This window comes from Parus major, chromosome 10 (assembly GCF_001522545.3).
Source record: "Parus major isolate Abel chromosome 10, Parus_major1.1, whole genome shotgun sequence".
In the NCBI taxonomy this organism is placed as follows: Eukaryota; Metazoa; Chordata; class Aves; order Passeriformes; family Paridae; genus Parus; species Parus major.
In genome coordinates, this window is record NC_031779.1 from 17,683,976 (window position 1) to 17,699,974 (window position 15,999).

At 46.7% G+C, this 15,999-nt stretch overlaps 1 protein-coding gene across 2 annotated transcripts in view; it reads right to left on the reverse strand.

Moving 5' to 3' along the window:
• Positions 1 to 15,999, reverse strand: part of IGDCC3 (immunoglobulin superfamily DCC subclass member 3) — a 95,808-nt gene that overhangs the window by 13,113 nt on the left and 66,696 nt on the right. For both annotated transcript variants that reach the window (XM_015638868.2, XM_033517006.1), the window contains exons 6-7: positions 11,143 to 11,301; positions 3,853 to 4,018 (exon numbers count right to left, since the gene is read on the reverse strand). In XM_015638868.2, the coding sequence (XP_015494354.1) occupies positions 3,853 to 4,018; positions 11,143 to 11,301 (325 nt within the window). The remainder of the gene's footprint in view (positions 1 to 3,852; positions 4,019 to 11,142; positions 11,302 to 15,999) is intronic.

A 15,999-nucleotide genomic window follows, 5' to 3' on the forward strand; every position in this document is an offset into this window, starting at 1 on the left:
CATAAGGAACTGCAGGCTTGCCTGTCGTCCTTTATGTGGTCCAAAACCGTACAAATTGAAGTATCTGTGGGGAGTGTGCACCATGAAGGGATGTATAAACCCATCTGCACCTTTCCACACTCAGCTAATGCAGGGTTTACAGAAAAAAGCCACCTTGTGAATGACAGGCTCTGGTTTCCCTGGGTTTGGTACCAGAAGGGCTGGCTGGGATGTTTGTACTTGAAGGCCCCTCTCTGTTTCTGGACTGGGATTTAAAAGCATAAGAAGTGCAGGAAGAGAAAAGTTGTTCTGATGTTTATTTACAAAGGAATATTTCCCCTGATGAGTCTTGAACATCAATGTCCCTGAAAGTGAGACATTTCCAGAGCACTAAACCAAGTGCAGGAAGAATTTACAAAGGTCACCAAGCAGAGCGAATGCCACCTGAGCCCAAATTCTAACAAAGCCTTTTTCTGGTGGAACAAATGAAGTCCCTTAATTATAATTTGTAAATATAATCTTTCTGGAAAATCAATATTTAGAGAACCTGCCTTCTCTGAAGATGTTGGCCTTTGTTCCTTGCTATTCTGGCAATATAAACCCCATAGTGTGATACACTTCCAGGCTGAAAATTACTGCCCTGAACCTGATTGGGTCAAAGGAAGAATAGCAATAAACCCTTCACAGTGGTAATCTGGGGACTATTTCATGCTTCTTTGTAAATTTTTAAGTAATAACCTAGAAACATAATTTTACACAAGCCCAATTTGGCCAGTAACCACACCTTCCTCCTGCAGCAGTACTCCACTTCTGGAATGGATTGGTGATGCTGGGTGCTAGAAATTCCCCTTATACCTCCCAGACATTTAGATCATGATTGATCAGAATCACTCCAGGAGCAACATGGGCATCTCTGTCAGCATAGAGGGGCAGACTCTGCCAATGCTGGACGTAGGGATGGCTCCACCAAAGGCCTAAAGGCTCCATCAGCTTCTCCCTGGGAGAGCTTGGCTCAGCACAGCACCACCCTGACAGCAGTCAGCTCCATCCCCAGCCCAGGGGCTGCATGGCAAGGCAGCCCCATCGTCAGCTCCTTCAGTCATTTTTATTCACAGCTTTTAATGGAAAACCCCACAATTCCCTATGCCTGAGCCTTCATGCATTTTTCATTAACAATTATCCGCTATCCCAGAACTGCTTTTGATTTTTTGCTAATCATCGATTGGCTATTTTGTTCCCACACAGCTGGCATTTTCAAAACATAACAACCACCTCTGGAGAGGGCACAACAGAAGGCTGATCTTTAATGCTAATGTGCCCAGAAACCATCAACACATCAGGTGATGGGAATTCACATCTGAGGGACCACAAGGGATGAGATATTTATTGGATGCAGCCTGTGAGGCTGATTTTACTGTGCTGAAAGCTGGAAGTTGCTTAGCAAGTGAATGTCTGATATTGTACCAGCAGTCACATCCAATCTCCAGTCAATCCAGACCTGAAGCTGCATTCCAGCAATGAAGGGTTTCTGGAGTCCCCTCACCCTGTGGGGTTTGCTCTCCTTGGATTTGCAGTTACTGCATATGAGAGACAGTGTGGGTGAGGAAGATGCAAAAGGGCCCTTCACAACTTTGGGAAGCAACAGATCCATTGGCTTTGGGTTTGTGCTGCTGCCCACAGGGCCTCAAGCTTGCAGGAGCAGAGCAGCATCTCAAACACACCATCTTCTGCAGGTCTGCACTTTGCTTTTGGCTGTGTTAATTTACAAAAATTGCTCCCAATGACACATTTCGCAATCAATAGCACATGATATGTTTTGGGATGATTTACTCCTTTTTTTCCTAAAAATCCCTTAGGGGGCATTCAGACCTCTATGACAGTATTAAGCAGAGTTTTAATCCAAATGGATTTTCTAGGAAACCATGTAATCTAATTAAAAAGCTCATAGTGTAGTTTAGTAGCTTCATTACTAGTAGATTTGAGATCCATCCTTACACAGACAAATATTTTCCAAGCGCAATAGACTGATAAATCCAAGACATAACCACAAACTGATTGTGCCTGGAACTAAGTGGGTTACAGCACAAAGTCATGCCCATGAGAGTAAAACAAAGGGCAAACTTGAAAAAGCTCAGGAAAAAATGATCCATTGATGTGTCTCCTCACCATGGAGCTCCCAGCTCTGCTGCACCAGTGAGGGCATTTTCTAGAGTGACAGCTTTGGAAACCACCAGGCATGGCCACTTGCCCGGAGCTGGAGGTTGGAGTCGACCAAGACTAGTGTGAAAGAAGACAAAAGTTCAACACTGTCGAGTACCATGGCCTGAGGGCTCAGCTTTACAATCACGTTACTATAGCTTGAGAAGATGCCACGTGTCAGCTGAGCCCCAGGAAGGGCTGAGCTCCCTCAGCCTCTGCCAGATGCTGTAACCTGATCATTCAGCTCACTCTGGAAAAGACTGATGCTAAATTGCATTAAATGATTCCCATAAGAAAGTGATTACAGAGATGTTCACCAAGTTGCAGTTCATGTGCATGGGTAGCACAGCTCCAGGTACAGGAGACATGACCATGACCAAAGACCTGACTCCTGATCTCCTCAAGTGAAGAGGAATGATTTCACAGGGACAATGTCTGATTTCAGAGACATCTGGGCGAGACACAGAGCTGGATTCAGTGTCAGTTTTGCCATGGATTTAATGACCTTCACCACTTTTGACTTCACTTCTTCACCAATAAAAAAGGATGCACTAATCTCCCTCCTACCCCTTCTGCTCTGTTCACACAATAAAGGGCAGACATGCCTCAGAAAGCCATGCCATGAACTAGAACACCACACGCCTGAACTGAGTGTCATCTGTATGTGCACATACAAAGTATTCTGAAGCTCTAAAAACTTCCAGTTTGGAGAAAACTTCCTCTGATTGAGATGATTTTATTACCACTCACACTTTATCCTTCTCGCATCACACATCCTTCATCACTCATATAACAAAGATTTAAAACCCCTCAAATGAGAAAACAAAAAGCCACATTATACAGACACTCAGAAAAATAAACTTTTGTCCCCTGAGGAACAAGCCATGGTGCCTGCACAGCATTTCCCCCAACTGTCTAAACTGAAGGTCCAGACCCTCCAGTGAGGCTGGGTAGTTGCTTTCCTGAGACACATTTGTTAATACAGAGAGCAGCTCTATGACACCACGGAGTACAAACCTCTACCAATACATCAGGTTTACAACACAGGTGCTATTATTTTGTAGTGTATTTTTCCATGCTATTTCCATAGAAACTACATTGTCAACTGGTAATTTTCACACTAAGTGCATCATTTCCTCAATACAAACATCCCCATCCCCTCACAGGAAAATGCAGTTATTTAGTACTCAGAGAACACACTCTTCCCTGGTGAGATAAAAGGCTAAAGTTTAGTGAAAGTCAGGCTCCACACAAATATTATTTCTAATGTATTTGCATTTGCACACCCAGACAGGTCAATGTCCAGGTGTTAAAGCACAGTTTCTCCACTGAGGAGTCAATGTAGTCCCTGTCAGCCCCAGGAACAACATTTAGCCCTTGCAGATGATGATCAGGAGAAAAGAGAAACTTTTCCTGGGCTCCTGCATCAACAGTCAAAATTTGATATTGATGTCCCGGCACAAAAAATCATGGAGCACCAAACTGTAAGACTACAAGGTGCAGCCAGCAGGACTGGAGCAGTGTTTTAGTTTATCAAAGCCCTAGTTGAAAGCACAGATCAGCTTCAGAACACTGCCACCTTCCCACTAGCTCTTTGTTATGCAGAAAGCAATCCAACATCTCTCCCACTCCCATTTCCACAGCAGTGCCAGAGCACAGTGCACCAGCACCTACCTGTTGTTATTCTTCAGCTTGATGTGGTCGCTGGTCTCCAGGATCTGCCCGTTCCTCAGCCACGTGATCTGGGGAGGGGGCTCCCCTTGGGCCACGCACGTGAAGATGGCAGTAGTCCCCACGGGTCTGGAAATGGACTGGGGATGCTGCACAAACTCTGCTGGGGCTGAGAGGAGGAAGGAGAACAAGGGTGAGATAAGTCATGATGATCCTACTTTATCCTGGTACAAAAAACCACCTTATCAATGAGCCTTGTCTGCCTGGGAATGTGGGATACTTGGCCAACCCACAGCACAGGCAGCAGATAACTCTGTTTTGGATGGTGTGCCTGTAAACAATGCAAAGCTTTTGGCTGCCCATCCTGGCAGTCATGGCTTCACAGGAGGCCAGTGAAAGCCAGATCAGAAGTGATGGAATGCCAAGATGAATCCTGCTGGGTTCAGGCATACAGGACCAAGGTTTAAGCCCCTTCACTTCTCCCTGGTGTCCCATGGAAAGCAATCCCAGTGCTGCAGCTGGGGAGCTGTGCTGTTTCCTCAATGGCAGAGCTTGAGCAACACCCTGGCTGTGTCCAAAGGATCTGAATGGCATTAGCAACTGCTTGAAATGGAAAGAAATGTGCAGGTATCATACAGCAATCTGACAGGGTATTCTCTCCCCAGTAAATATCAGATTTGCTGCCAATTTTTCCTGTCAGCAGAAGATTAGGGAACTTTTTTTTTACCCCAGATCTTCAGTCTGGGACTTCTGGGGTCCTGCGAAGCCTTGCAGAAGACTACACCATGCCTGTAACCGCTGCTCACCTTGTCACCAAGTGTTTTCACCTTTGGCAGTAACATTTTTAAACAGAAAGTGATCTCTTCCTTCCAGCAGCTCAAATTAGATTTAAAATCATTTATCAGAATAAACCAGCATATCAGTCTACAGAAAGCAGGGCCTGACAGACACTGCCAAATAGGTGAGATTATTCAAGCAGTTCTGCTTCAAAGGGCAAAGTGATAAATATACTGCAGGCTGCTACTGAAACCTAAAATCAGGTGGAACCAGCAGCAGACACAATGAAGACAAACAGATAAGAGGCACAGACCCATAATAAATTTACTGACTAACATCACATAACGGATGGCTGACATTAAATTTTTTTGACAAAAGAAAGATTATCCAGGGAGACACATTCAGAGCCACTCACTGGCATTTTCCAAGCATGGGGTTGGTGGCTGTGCCACCAGCAGAGATGCAGGGATTGAAAAAGAGAGCAAACTGGTCCAGCAAAATATACTGAGGAGTGGCCAGGCTGTAGGTGGGATGTAAGACTTGAGACTTATGTCTCATGGCCAAAACACCCCTTGGGGTTTCCTGCAGCCTTTTGGAGGGATAAAAGTCTTTCCCAGCTGTGTGCCACTAAGGGAAGAGTATGGCTACTGCTGTAACATGGTCAAACTGCAAGGGCAGGTGCTTGTGTGAGAGTAAAAGTCCAGTTGTGCAGATTCTAAGTCCTCCAAGCAGGAAGACAGAGGAATTCATCACAGAGCCCATCCCCCTTGAAGGAGCCTCCTTCTTCATTTTTAATAATCAGAGGGAAGTGAAGCATGGCAGGTCTGACTTACGTTACTGGTACAGGGTATCCTCCAGCAGAGTTTATTGTCAGGCCAGCGCTGTCAGTGCTCGGCTGCACTAATGAACCTGATCCCAGCAACCCAATGGACACAGACTTCCAGAACCTCCTGCTAAACCTCCCCATGTGCCAATCAACCTCTTGCCCTTTTACTTCCCTTCTGTGTTTTTGCTCTAGACTTACAGATTAAAACAAAATTCAGGATGGGTTCAATAAAAGTTGGAAGCACAGACAAACAGGGGAAAAACCCCTCATCCCTGCCATGAATGGCCCCTTTGTGGTGTACAGTGAGAGCATTAGAGATTTGATTTTCCTCAGCCTCCCGCCCCTCGCTTTGTGCTGGCCCAGTTTTGCAGGAGCAATTATTTTGCAAGTGGCTGTGCACCTCCCTGCTTTCATCTGGGCTCCCAAGCTGCACCCGCAGCACTCGCAGGTGCAAACCCACGATGCCAAGGAAGGGCACAGCCACCTTCCAGCTCCTCACTACAGCTTCATTAAAGATCCTCTTGGCTCTTTGCCTCTGCCTCCCCCTCACTTCATCAAATCTCAAACCCGTCGTTTGTTCCAGCAGAAACAAAGTTGAAATATGGAAAGAAGCATCCGGCATAACCCTTCTGGAACCACCAGCTCTCCTTATCCTCCCTTATTAGCCCGTGTCAAGAGGGAGTAATTGGAGCGGTGTCGCGTGTGACTCGGGGTAACGAATGTGCAGCTGCGGCCGCTGGCTCAGCGCCAGTGACACTGCTTGGTGCCATGGCCCCACGGGTTCCTCGGGTCCCTGCTCCTCTCTGCCACCCCTCCTCTTTGCTGCCTTGCTAAATACAACCCAGCCCCTGCTTAACTTGCTTAAACTCTCTGGAGAGCACGTTCCCACCTCTGCTGTGCCAAGCTGTCCCCTGTTCCATGGCATTCCTCACTGCAAGACGTAGACTGCCCTTCCACTGCTACTGCTCCTCCTGGCTTTCCCCAGACATTGTTCTGTCCTGTTGAAGTCTCAACAGTGTGAAGTTGTAGTGCCAAAATGGCCCAGGTTGGAACAGAAACTCATGGAGTCAGAGGACGTGGTCTGGGAACAGATGGAGTTTAAAGGACATGGACTGAGTGGCTGTCCCTCTGCTACCTGCACCAGGTCTTCAGCCAAGCCCTGCCTGCTGCCAGCCCTTCATCCTCATCATCACTCATAATTAACAGAGCATCCTGTCAGGGCCCATCCCACTCTGCATGGAGATGCAGTGGCCTGAACACTTCTGCCCTTTCCACACTACATGCCAAAAGGCCATTGCAGGCAGCCAGAGGAAGCATTTCTCAGCCCTCTGTTATGATTTAATAAAGATATTCGTAATAAAGATCACCGTTAGGAGTAGAGGATTCAAACGTGACAGGAAGAGTGGGCAAGATCCAGCCTTGCCTTGTGAAGTATGAAGAAACCAGAGCATTGATTATTCAGGACTTAATGGGAGGGAGGGGATCATGCAGTTTTAATGAATATTTAAAGGCATGACATTGGTATCAAAAAGCAATAACACTTAATACCACCCCCAGAATTGTTAATTAAGTGATTCAATAGCTTTTACTGTGCTCAGCAAACTGTAATAGTGTGGAGATGTACTGCAATAGTATTTTCTAATGGGAGACCCCAGTGGGCTCCATCTCTTTCAGGACTTGTCAGTAGGGACCAGCAACCAGTGTGTCCCCCAAGATATCAGGGAGCTTTGCTGTCCTCGCCATGAGATTGTGGTGTGGTGCTTATGGCTGCGCTTGATGGCTCACAGAAGGTCCCAAGGATCACTGAGAAGATCCTAAGGTTAAGGGAGCACTGACAGCCAATGCTCTGGTGCCAGACCAATCTGTGCCTCTTGCATCTCACTATGAAGTGTCATCAGTTCTCAAGTGGACAGAGTGGCAGGGTCGGGGAGGGAGGCTGGGGTGAAGAGAAGGAAGAATAACATGGAAGCAACAAAACCTCATAAATTAGGCTACTGGCACTCACAATAAGGGTATAAAGGAGAAGTCAGGTCAACAGGGAAGTCACTCAAGCACAGCAGATGGTGACAGGAGATTTAAGACAACTGCTGCTCACTTGGCTTCTCTCTGTTCACTATAGAGGATATTCAGATGTTTACCTGAGTAACTTACAGTATCATTGATTGGACTGCAAGGGCCAAAGATGGAAACTGTGCCCATGTCCTCTGGAAAATAGGCAAAGAACACTCAAGGGGGTTGGCATGGAGCCTGTCTTTCAGCCCTCATTAAATTCTTGTCCCATCAAGGTGCAGGCTGGAGTTCTACAGCAGCAGGGTCATGTCCCCATGTCACCCACAAGTGTGGTCCTGGAAGAACGCTCCATAGGGATCAGACACCCCAGATCACTTCAGCATCCTGACAGACAAGATTTGAGTGCCCACCTGTCCCTGCATGGTGGCTTTTCTTGAGAAAGAAAATGTGGAGAACTGCTCCATGGGGAACACTGGCTCACAGAGCACGTATTGAAGCTTCTTTGTAGAATGAATGCAGGGCTAAACTCAAGGACAAACCAAGTACCACAGAGCCAAGCCTAAACCACAGCAACTGCAATACATCTGCTGCTGAATTGCAGCCCGCAGCCAAGGCTTGTGATGCCAGCGAGCAAGAACGATGGAAGAAACATCAGGAAGCGCCGCGGTGGCCGGATCTGCTGGACCAAGGAGCGCTGCCCAGTCCTGCCAACAGAAAGCAAGGCGAACAAGGCAGGCATTGTCAGCAGAGCCTTCAAACCCATGTCCTTAAGATGGGCCCTCATTTATGAGATAGGATCTCATTTTTCTGCATAGCTTTCAGGAGGAAATGAAGCGTGGAGTGGAGAACACTGGTGACCATCTGGCCATTCACAACCCATCAGTTTGTTATGACACCAAACACATAATAAAGCACAAAAGATTGCACAGGAGGTAGAGGGAAAGTGCTTTGATATATTTTTTCCCTTGCCACCGAAGCCTACTCTTCCCTCGCCTCACACACACGCACACCCTTGGTTTCAGTCGGCGCCGCATTCGGCCCTTCGACAACTCCCCCCGTGAGACTTTCATTCGAAGCCCAGCACAAAGCAATATTCAAATGGCTGTGCTGGGATCTGAAGGGAAAATGGAAACTTTCTTCTGTGAGAACCTTACAAAAGAGATCAAAGGAGCCTAAATGGCCAAGGGAGGGTAGGGAGGGAAGGAGTGGGGGATTGACGCCTTCTCCTCTGGAGGGAGGAGGAATTCCCAGGAAGATAATAAGATGGTGTTAGATTATCTGAAGGAAAACCTGCAGTGGAAAGGACATTACTGCTGGAGGAAGAGCAGAGCCCTGTGTTAGGACACCTCTGCCCATGCAGCTGCTGGATGGGACAAGGACCACCACTGTCAGCAGGAGGGAGGACATGATCTCAGTTCCAGCCTCCCACTAGCTCCTTGCCTTACAACAGGAAACATCAGCCTTTCTCCTCCAGTTTCCCACCTATAAAACATCCCTCCTACAAAAGACTGGGGCAAGTTAATTTGTGTCTCCAGGCACTTCAAGGGCCCCTGCATAAAGGCAGCAAGTACCTGGCCTGGTGTGCTTTGAGGATGCCGCATTGTCCTAGCCCTGTGCTAACTTCCTCTCCAACCAGGCTTTTGATAGCCCGCTCTTTGCTTTTCTTCTCTTTACAGATGTAATTTGCATCACTGACATCTTGACAAAGATAAAACCCACAGTCTCCCATGTCAGTCATTATCGCTGTTTTCTTCCCAGACAAACCTGAACAGCAATCATTTGTACCTCTCAGCTGGAAAATTCAGGCAAAATGAGATGCAGAGGCAGGAAAAACTGCTTCCAGAGGGAGGGTGAACAAACCTGGGATGAGCTCAGTTGCCTGGCCAGAGTCTGCCATTACCCTGCTTGGGGAACATTCCCCTAAAAAACAGGAAGCACTTTAAGGAAGGGCAACACAGGTTGGGGTCCTGGACACTGCAGGTCCTGTCTAAGGGCTACTCAAGGACACACTGGCCACACTTCTCCACACCACTGCCAGCTTCTCTGCTGATGCTGGATGCAGGAGCATCCTCTTTCCAAAGAAAGACTGGGCTCCAATGGCACTGTGAGTGACATTTTGGGGACAAATTTTTATCTTGGCTTGCCAGGAGAAAATACACAGTAATTCTACAGCAGCTGAACTTCAGCACTAGACCAGTTGCTCAAGAGCTGATGTTCAAATCTCTAAAAAGACTAAAAACTGCTATCTGTAGCAATGAGAGGTTGTGCTGCCTTTCAGCCTCTCACTCAGTTGCTAACAGGAGCAGTCAACCATATTCGATAGTTGTATTTTTGAAACTTCACGGATTTTCCAAGTAATTTGTTTTGGGTCTGCCTCCCTGCCTCCTGGACATCAGCGTTGCATTTGGGCTTAGGAGACCACCATGTGCAGTGCTGTCCTGCAGCAGCTCTAAAGGGTTTGAATCTGTACAGAGAGGTTGCTCTTAATGCTGGGGTTGATGTTTGTTAATCAGGGGATTCATAGCTGTGCCAGCTGGGAGATCCCCTCATTGCACTGCACACCCAGAAATCCAAAAGCAAGAGAAACAGTGAGTTTTCACCTTGTCTCATGCCTGATCAGCACCTCAGGAGGCACAGGCAGCCCTTTCTGCACCCTTTCTACACTGCTCCTCCACGGCTGGTGGGATCACTGCCAGCGACTCCTGCGATCTGTTGGGTGACATCAGGGCTGGAGCAGGGTGAGCATCAGGGCTGGAGCAAGGCACTTTCCCCATCAGCAGCAGAAAGGTTCAATTAGCAGCTCCGGCAGGAGGTGTGTAATTTTAGATTCAGGATATCATCAGTCAATAGTTAATGAGTGAACTGATGAGAGCGGGATGCTTTAAGTGGACTAGCTTGAAGAGGAGGTGAGTGCCTGTAATCAGGGGCAGATTGCTGCCATTCAGAGCACACTGCCAGCTGGGTTTGCCTTCTCAAATGCTTGCCTGGCTCCCCTCACCATGGAGACTGGTCGTACTGAGCGTGTGGAAAGGACTTGTGTGCTTTCCCTAGTGCTGATCTCTACTTTGGGCTGAACTGCCCTTTACAAGTAGCATTTCAGGACAGTTGCTGCAGGAACAGGAGTAACCCGTATCCCATGGGCACAGCCCCCAAAAGATGCTTCAACTAGGTCCTGGAAACTGGCTCAGACATAGTGTCAACTACTACATGAAACAGTCTCACAGACTTTTTGGAAATGGTTTTAGACTTATTGGTGCCATTTCAGTTGGAAAGCAACTCTGTGAGTGGTATCCACTGCTGCATATCAACTGCAGGAGTCATACCTATCATTCAGAGATGTCCAGTATGAGAACAGTGACCATGACCCTGTATCACTGAGGACCACGAGACAATGAATTTGGCTGATTAATTCAGGCTTTCTGCTGAGATACACAAGTATGATAACAAGTAACAACCAGTGTCTGCTAAGACAAAGAATGCCTGTGATGGAGTGAGAAATCACTGTAGCCCATACAGCTGATGCCTCAGTTGAACCATACCTGTTTGTGACTCACCTGTGTGGGACACAAACACCCACCTGGGAAACCACATGTCTAGACAAGAAGTGCTTTGTCTGGTACCACCAGAGAAGTGAAGTCAGCACCTGTCCAACCCAAGCCCTCAGGGTCCCAGGGGCTCACCTTGCACGACGAGGCTGCCCTGCGCAGTGCGGCGCACCCGCGTGCCGGGTTTGTTGGCGGCGCACACGTAGATGCCAGAATGCTGCACTGTGAGGTCTGAGATCATGAGGTTTCCTGTGCCCAGCACCTGGATCCCCTCCACGCCAATTGGGCGGCCGTCTGAAAGAAGGAGAGAAAGAGTCACATGCTGGAGCTCTGGGTGAGGTTCTCCAGGGCACAGCCCTCAGTGAGGTCCAGTCTAAGTACTTTCAGAGTGGTGCCACATTCTGCTACTGCCATTTGCCAAGTAAAGTCCATGGGATTTAGCTGATGCTCTTATCAGAACTGCCTTCTGCAGAAACCAGATCCTTATTTACATGTTTGCCCAAAATCACTCTTTGTTGCTGCTTAAAAACCCAAAGTACCACCACAAGAAAAATGAAAGTTTTCAACCATGTGTTCAGATTAAGATGAAGCACTCAGAACACAATTCAACAGACTGGTTAAACCAAGCTAAATCATCTCAGCTTCTCTGAGCCATTGCCTGGGTTCTTGCATTAGAATGAACAGGGATCCAATCAGCTCAATAGTATATTTCCAACAGAAAGGCTTCAGGAAGAAGACCAGCCAACCTACTGCACTGCTTCCCTGATGCACTTTCCCAGCCACCAGCAATTTATGACCTGCATATTACCTGACGCAGAAGTTACACCACTTTACCTGATAACCACTGATGGATTTTTGTGGCTTCTGAAAATAAGAGAACCCTGTATTTTTGATTCCTTAGCCCTTGAACACACACTAGCTCAGGGCTGAGGAACTGGTTTCTGAGCTGGTGGGTAGATCTCATTTACTCTGGCTTGGAAAGGCAACTGAAAAGGGCTGCTCGCACCCTGAGTGCTGGATATGAGGCATATGAAATAGTTCAGTATCAGGGAATTCACTTTTTTCCTGTTTTCTCTGGAAAATTCCCAGCCAGCTCTAATTACAATGTGTTTCATTAGTATCAGGCTATTGCTTTCTATTGTTTTATTGATTTTGTTTTAAGACACTGTCTGACAAAGGCAGCTCTAAATCAGGCCTAACACATGTCAGGGTGTCTGAGCAGAGGGGCAAAGCAGGGGAGGAGTTTTACTGGAGGAGCAGTTAAAGGGAGCACACTTTCATCAGACATGGATCAGGAATTCAGTTCTCTCAAGTTTGCTCATGGAGGAGTTTAAAGAACCTACAGGACCCAGAGAAGCAAGAACCAGCCCTAGTGATGTACACACCTGACCTCCCCACGAGACTTCCGTACTCATGTGCTCCACTACAGTAGAAGAGCCTGGTCTTGTGCTCCAAAGTCTGTGCCATAATCCTGCCATGAGCTTCACACTCCAACACAGACAGCATACAGGGCTAGCTAAAAGTTACCCTGCAATCACATGCTTTAGATTTAATATTATGCTTTGCATAATAAAAAAATATTAGAAAATTTGGGTCATTCATAACCAACAGGTTCTGGAACAGATTGGGAAAACTCCTGCTCCTCCATGGACTGCAGATGGATCTCTGCTTACCTGTGGAACTCCATGGGCTGCAGAGGAACAGCTGCCCCACCATGGGCTGCACCCCAGCCTGCAGGGGAATCTCTGCTCTGGCACCAGGAGCAGATCCTGCCCCTCCTTCTGCACTGATCTTCAGGTCTGCAGGGTTGTTCCTCTCACATTCTTACTCCTCTCTCCAGCTGCAATTTGCTCTTGTGCAATAACTTTTTTCCCTTAAATTTGTTAACCCAGAGGTGCCACCACCACTGCTGAAGGGCTTGGATTTGGGCAGTGGTGGGCCCATCTTGAAACCAGCTGGAATTGGCTCCATTGGATAGGAGGAAGCTCCCAGCAACTCCTCACTAAACCCGCCCCTGTAGCCCCCACACTATCAAAATCTTGTGATGCAAACGCAATACAACCAGAGGAGTGAGGGATTCCATTTCAGATTCCAGGCAGCATCCAGCTAGGAAACATCAGCAAAGCATGGACTGAGAGCTACAAAAGCATTTCCCAAACCCTTCTCCTGCCATGCTCTGCATATATTGTTTTTCAGGAAATTTTGAAGCTTAAAGGTTTCATTGCTTCATTAGACAGGAAATGCCAGACCTCTTCATTATTTGCATTGCAAAGAAAAATGCTCAGGTCTTTTAGAGAGAGAAAAACAATGTCATTAAAGGATCACACTGCTGGCCAAGCCACCACAGTAAATGGCTGAGTCATAAAAAGGACAGTAAAACATGACCTGTCCCACATTTAATGAGCAATAACAAGGAATCATTCCTTCCAAACAGCATTTGAACTGAAGTGTAAAGAGGTCTGAATTAAATCCAAATTGAACTTGATTTCATCTTTTAAATTAGACCTTTTGGAAGTCTGTATTTACAATAGGCATAAAAATCAAATCTCCCTCTTGAGGGAGGGATGGGGCTGGTGAAAGATGTGAAATGGTCATATCCAGATCCTTCATTACATCACTTGAGAAATACCTCGAGAAATACCATGGAAATGTGACTTGAATGTCAGCAGTTTTACTGTATTATTTATAACATGCTCCATCATTTAAGCATGCAAAGACTCAGCCTGCAGCAGGTGCTCCCCTCCCAGTCCAAATACCAGCATCAATATGCCCTCAATTATCTCTCCAACTCCAGTGATTAGAAGTCTGGTGGTCTGAGGAAACATTGCCTGTCCACTCATCTTTCTTTTCCCTGGAGAACAAAGCTCTTCAAGCTCAGCAGCCTCGGTGGATCTGCCATTTGGGTCAGTGTGGCCACCTCCAACAGCCAGCAAAGATTACTGTGCCTGATCATCTCAGACACCTCTCACTCAACCCCTCCCTTTCCAAAAGCACTGAAAAGGGCTTCTACAGAAACATCTCTACTTTCCTGGTCTGCTCCATCCTTCTCACTCTACTGTGCCTCACTCAGCCTGAGCCGTCCTGCAGTCAGCTAGAAGGTCTTCAGCTAATATCTAGTCCAACTTAGCAACTCTGACAACACATATAAATAATACAGAGTGTTTACACAAGAAATTCCTTGCATCCTGAAAGCTCAGCACTTTGCAGAACTGCTGTGCTGAGGGACTGATGTTTCACACCTGCTTTGCAAAGGTTGCTATTTATTTTAACCCTGTTTTCTTTACACAGAGACCTGAAGAATGGTTTGGATCAGGCAATCCAAACCCTGTAAATCCACCTTCCTGGCATCACCTGCCACCACAAAGTCATCTCTTCATGGAAGAGATCTGAAAGTCTGCAAAACCAACACTTGCTCAGTTCCAAAAGCTGTCAGGACCCAGGCAGGCTTGAAACCACTCCTCATTTACCATGACCTTGCACTTCTTTTAAAGAAGACAAAAGAAGAAAATTTGAGGGCTGAAAAAAAGCCAGCCTGGAGGGGAATACCTGACAGATTCTCTCTTTTGATTCCTCAGTTGATGAGGACAAAAGAGGGAGGTTCAGCTCTTGTTTCAGATAATTAATAAAGGAGACCATTCTCCAAATGGAAGATGCTCCCAACAGATGATGTGTCCATAGCCAAGTAGAGACTTCACTGAACCATAGAATGATTTGGGTTGGAAGGGACCATAAAGATCATCTCATTCCAATCCCCCTCCCATGGACAGAGAATTCTATTATCCCAGGGTGCTCCAAGCCCTGTCCAACCTGGCCTTGGACACTTCTGGAGATGGGGAAACCACAGCTTCTCTGGGGAGCCTGTGCCAGGGCCTCCCCACCCTCACAGGGAACAATTTCTTCCTAATATTCCATCTAAATCTACCCTCCTTCAGCGTAAAGCCATTCTCACCTTGTCCTATCACTGCACACCCTTGCAAGAAGTCCCCCTCCAGCTCTCTTTCAGGTACTTCCAGGTTCCCCACGGGGGTGAAGCCTGGATGAAAGACGCCTGCAGTTTGGGAGCCACATTATTTATTTTTCCAAGGTGTATGTGATGCTTTCTGGAGCCCATTCTCCGCCTGCTAATCGAGTGATTGGCACACCAGCACCAATTACAGAGCCCCCTTAAAACGTGCCAGGCGATATGAATATGCAACAACACGAACGCCTTTCTTTTGTAAGTAGCAAGTAGAAAGAAAGTAACAACTTTCTAATGTTGATCATTTAGGTCTTTTGTGAATTCTTTGTATTGTGTCATAGTAGCCTTCCACTTTTTAGACACATGGGTCTCCTGCTCCTGCGGACACTGGGCACTGTGGATTAGCATATTTAGAGTACATTGCAACAGTTGACTATTCAGTATGTGAAGTGGTGAAATTTACTCTATTATTTCTAAACACTTAGAGGAACGGTGCTCCTGTCAACCAGTCAGCAATCTATTGCAAGCTTCTGTGTCCAATAAGTTACCAATTAATTGGCTCCTACAATTGTTGTATAGTTTACTTCTTGAATGGCTCCCTCTTTAGTAATTTCCTTCCCATTGTGCAGCTCTTTCTGACAACTTCTGTATAACGCTATCAGATAATCACTGTCCTTTCTTTCTCGCCTCACTTTTCTGTATCTCTCTAAATAGTTTATTATTCTGCTTTGGTACCTTTTATGGAGGCCAGCTCAGTGGCCTGTCAGTTAAAGGGTAAGGATACATTAAAATCGTCGTTCATTCAAAAGGCTTTGCAGTAAGTGCCCAGGATATTCATTTGTGCACACATACAGGTCCAAGCCTGAAGTGCGTAGCTCTGAAAGGAAAATCCCTATCTTCCCTGAACAAACCCTTAATGATTTTACATCTCTCTCAGAGCCTGCTCTCTAATGAATGTTGACATTTCATGCATGGCGAGACACAGGAATTCTGTTTGTGGTCAGGCGCTACAACATATTCCCAAAGAAATTAAA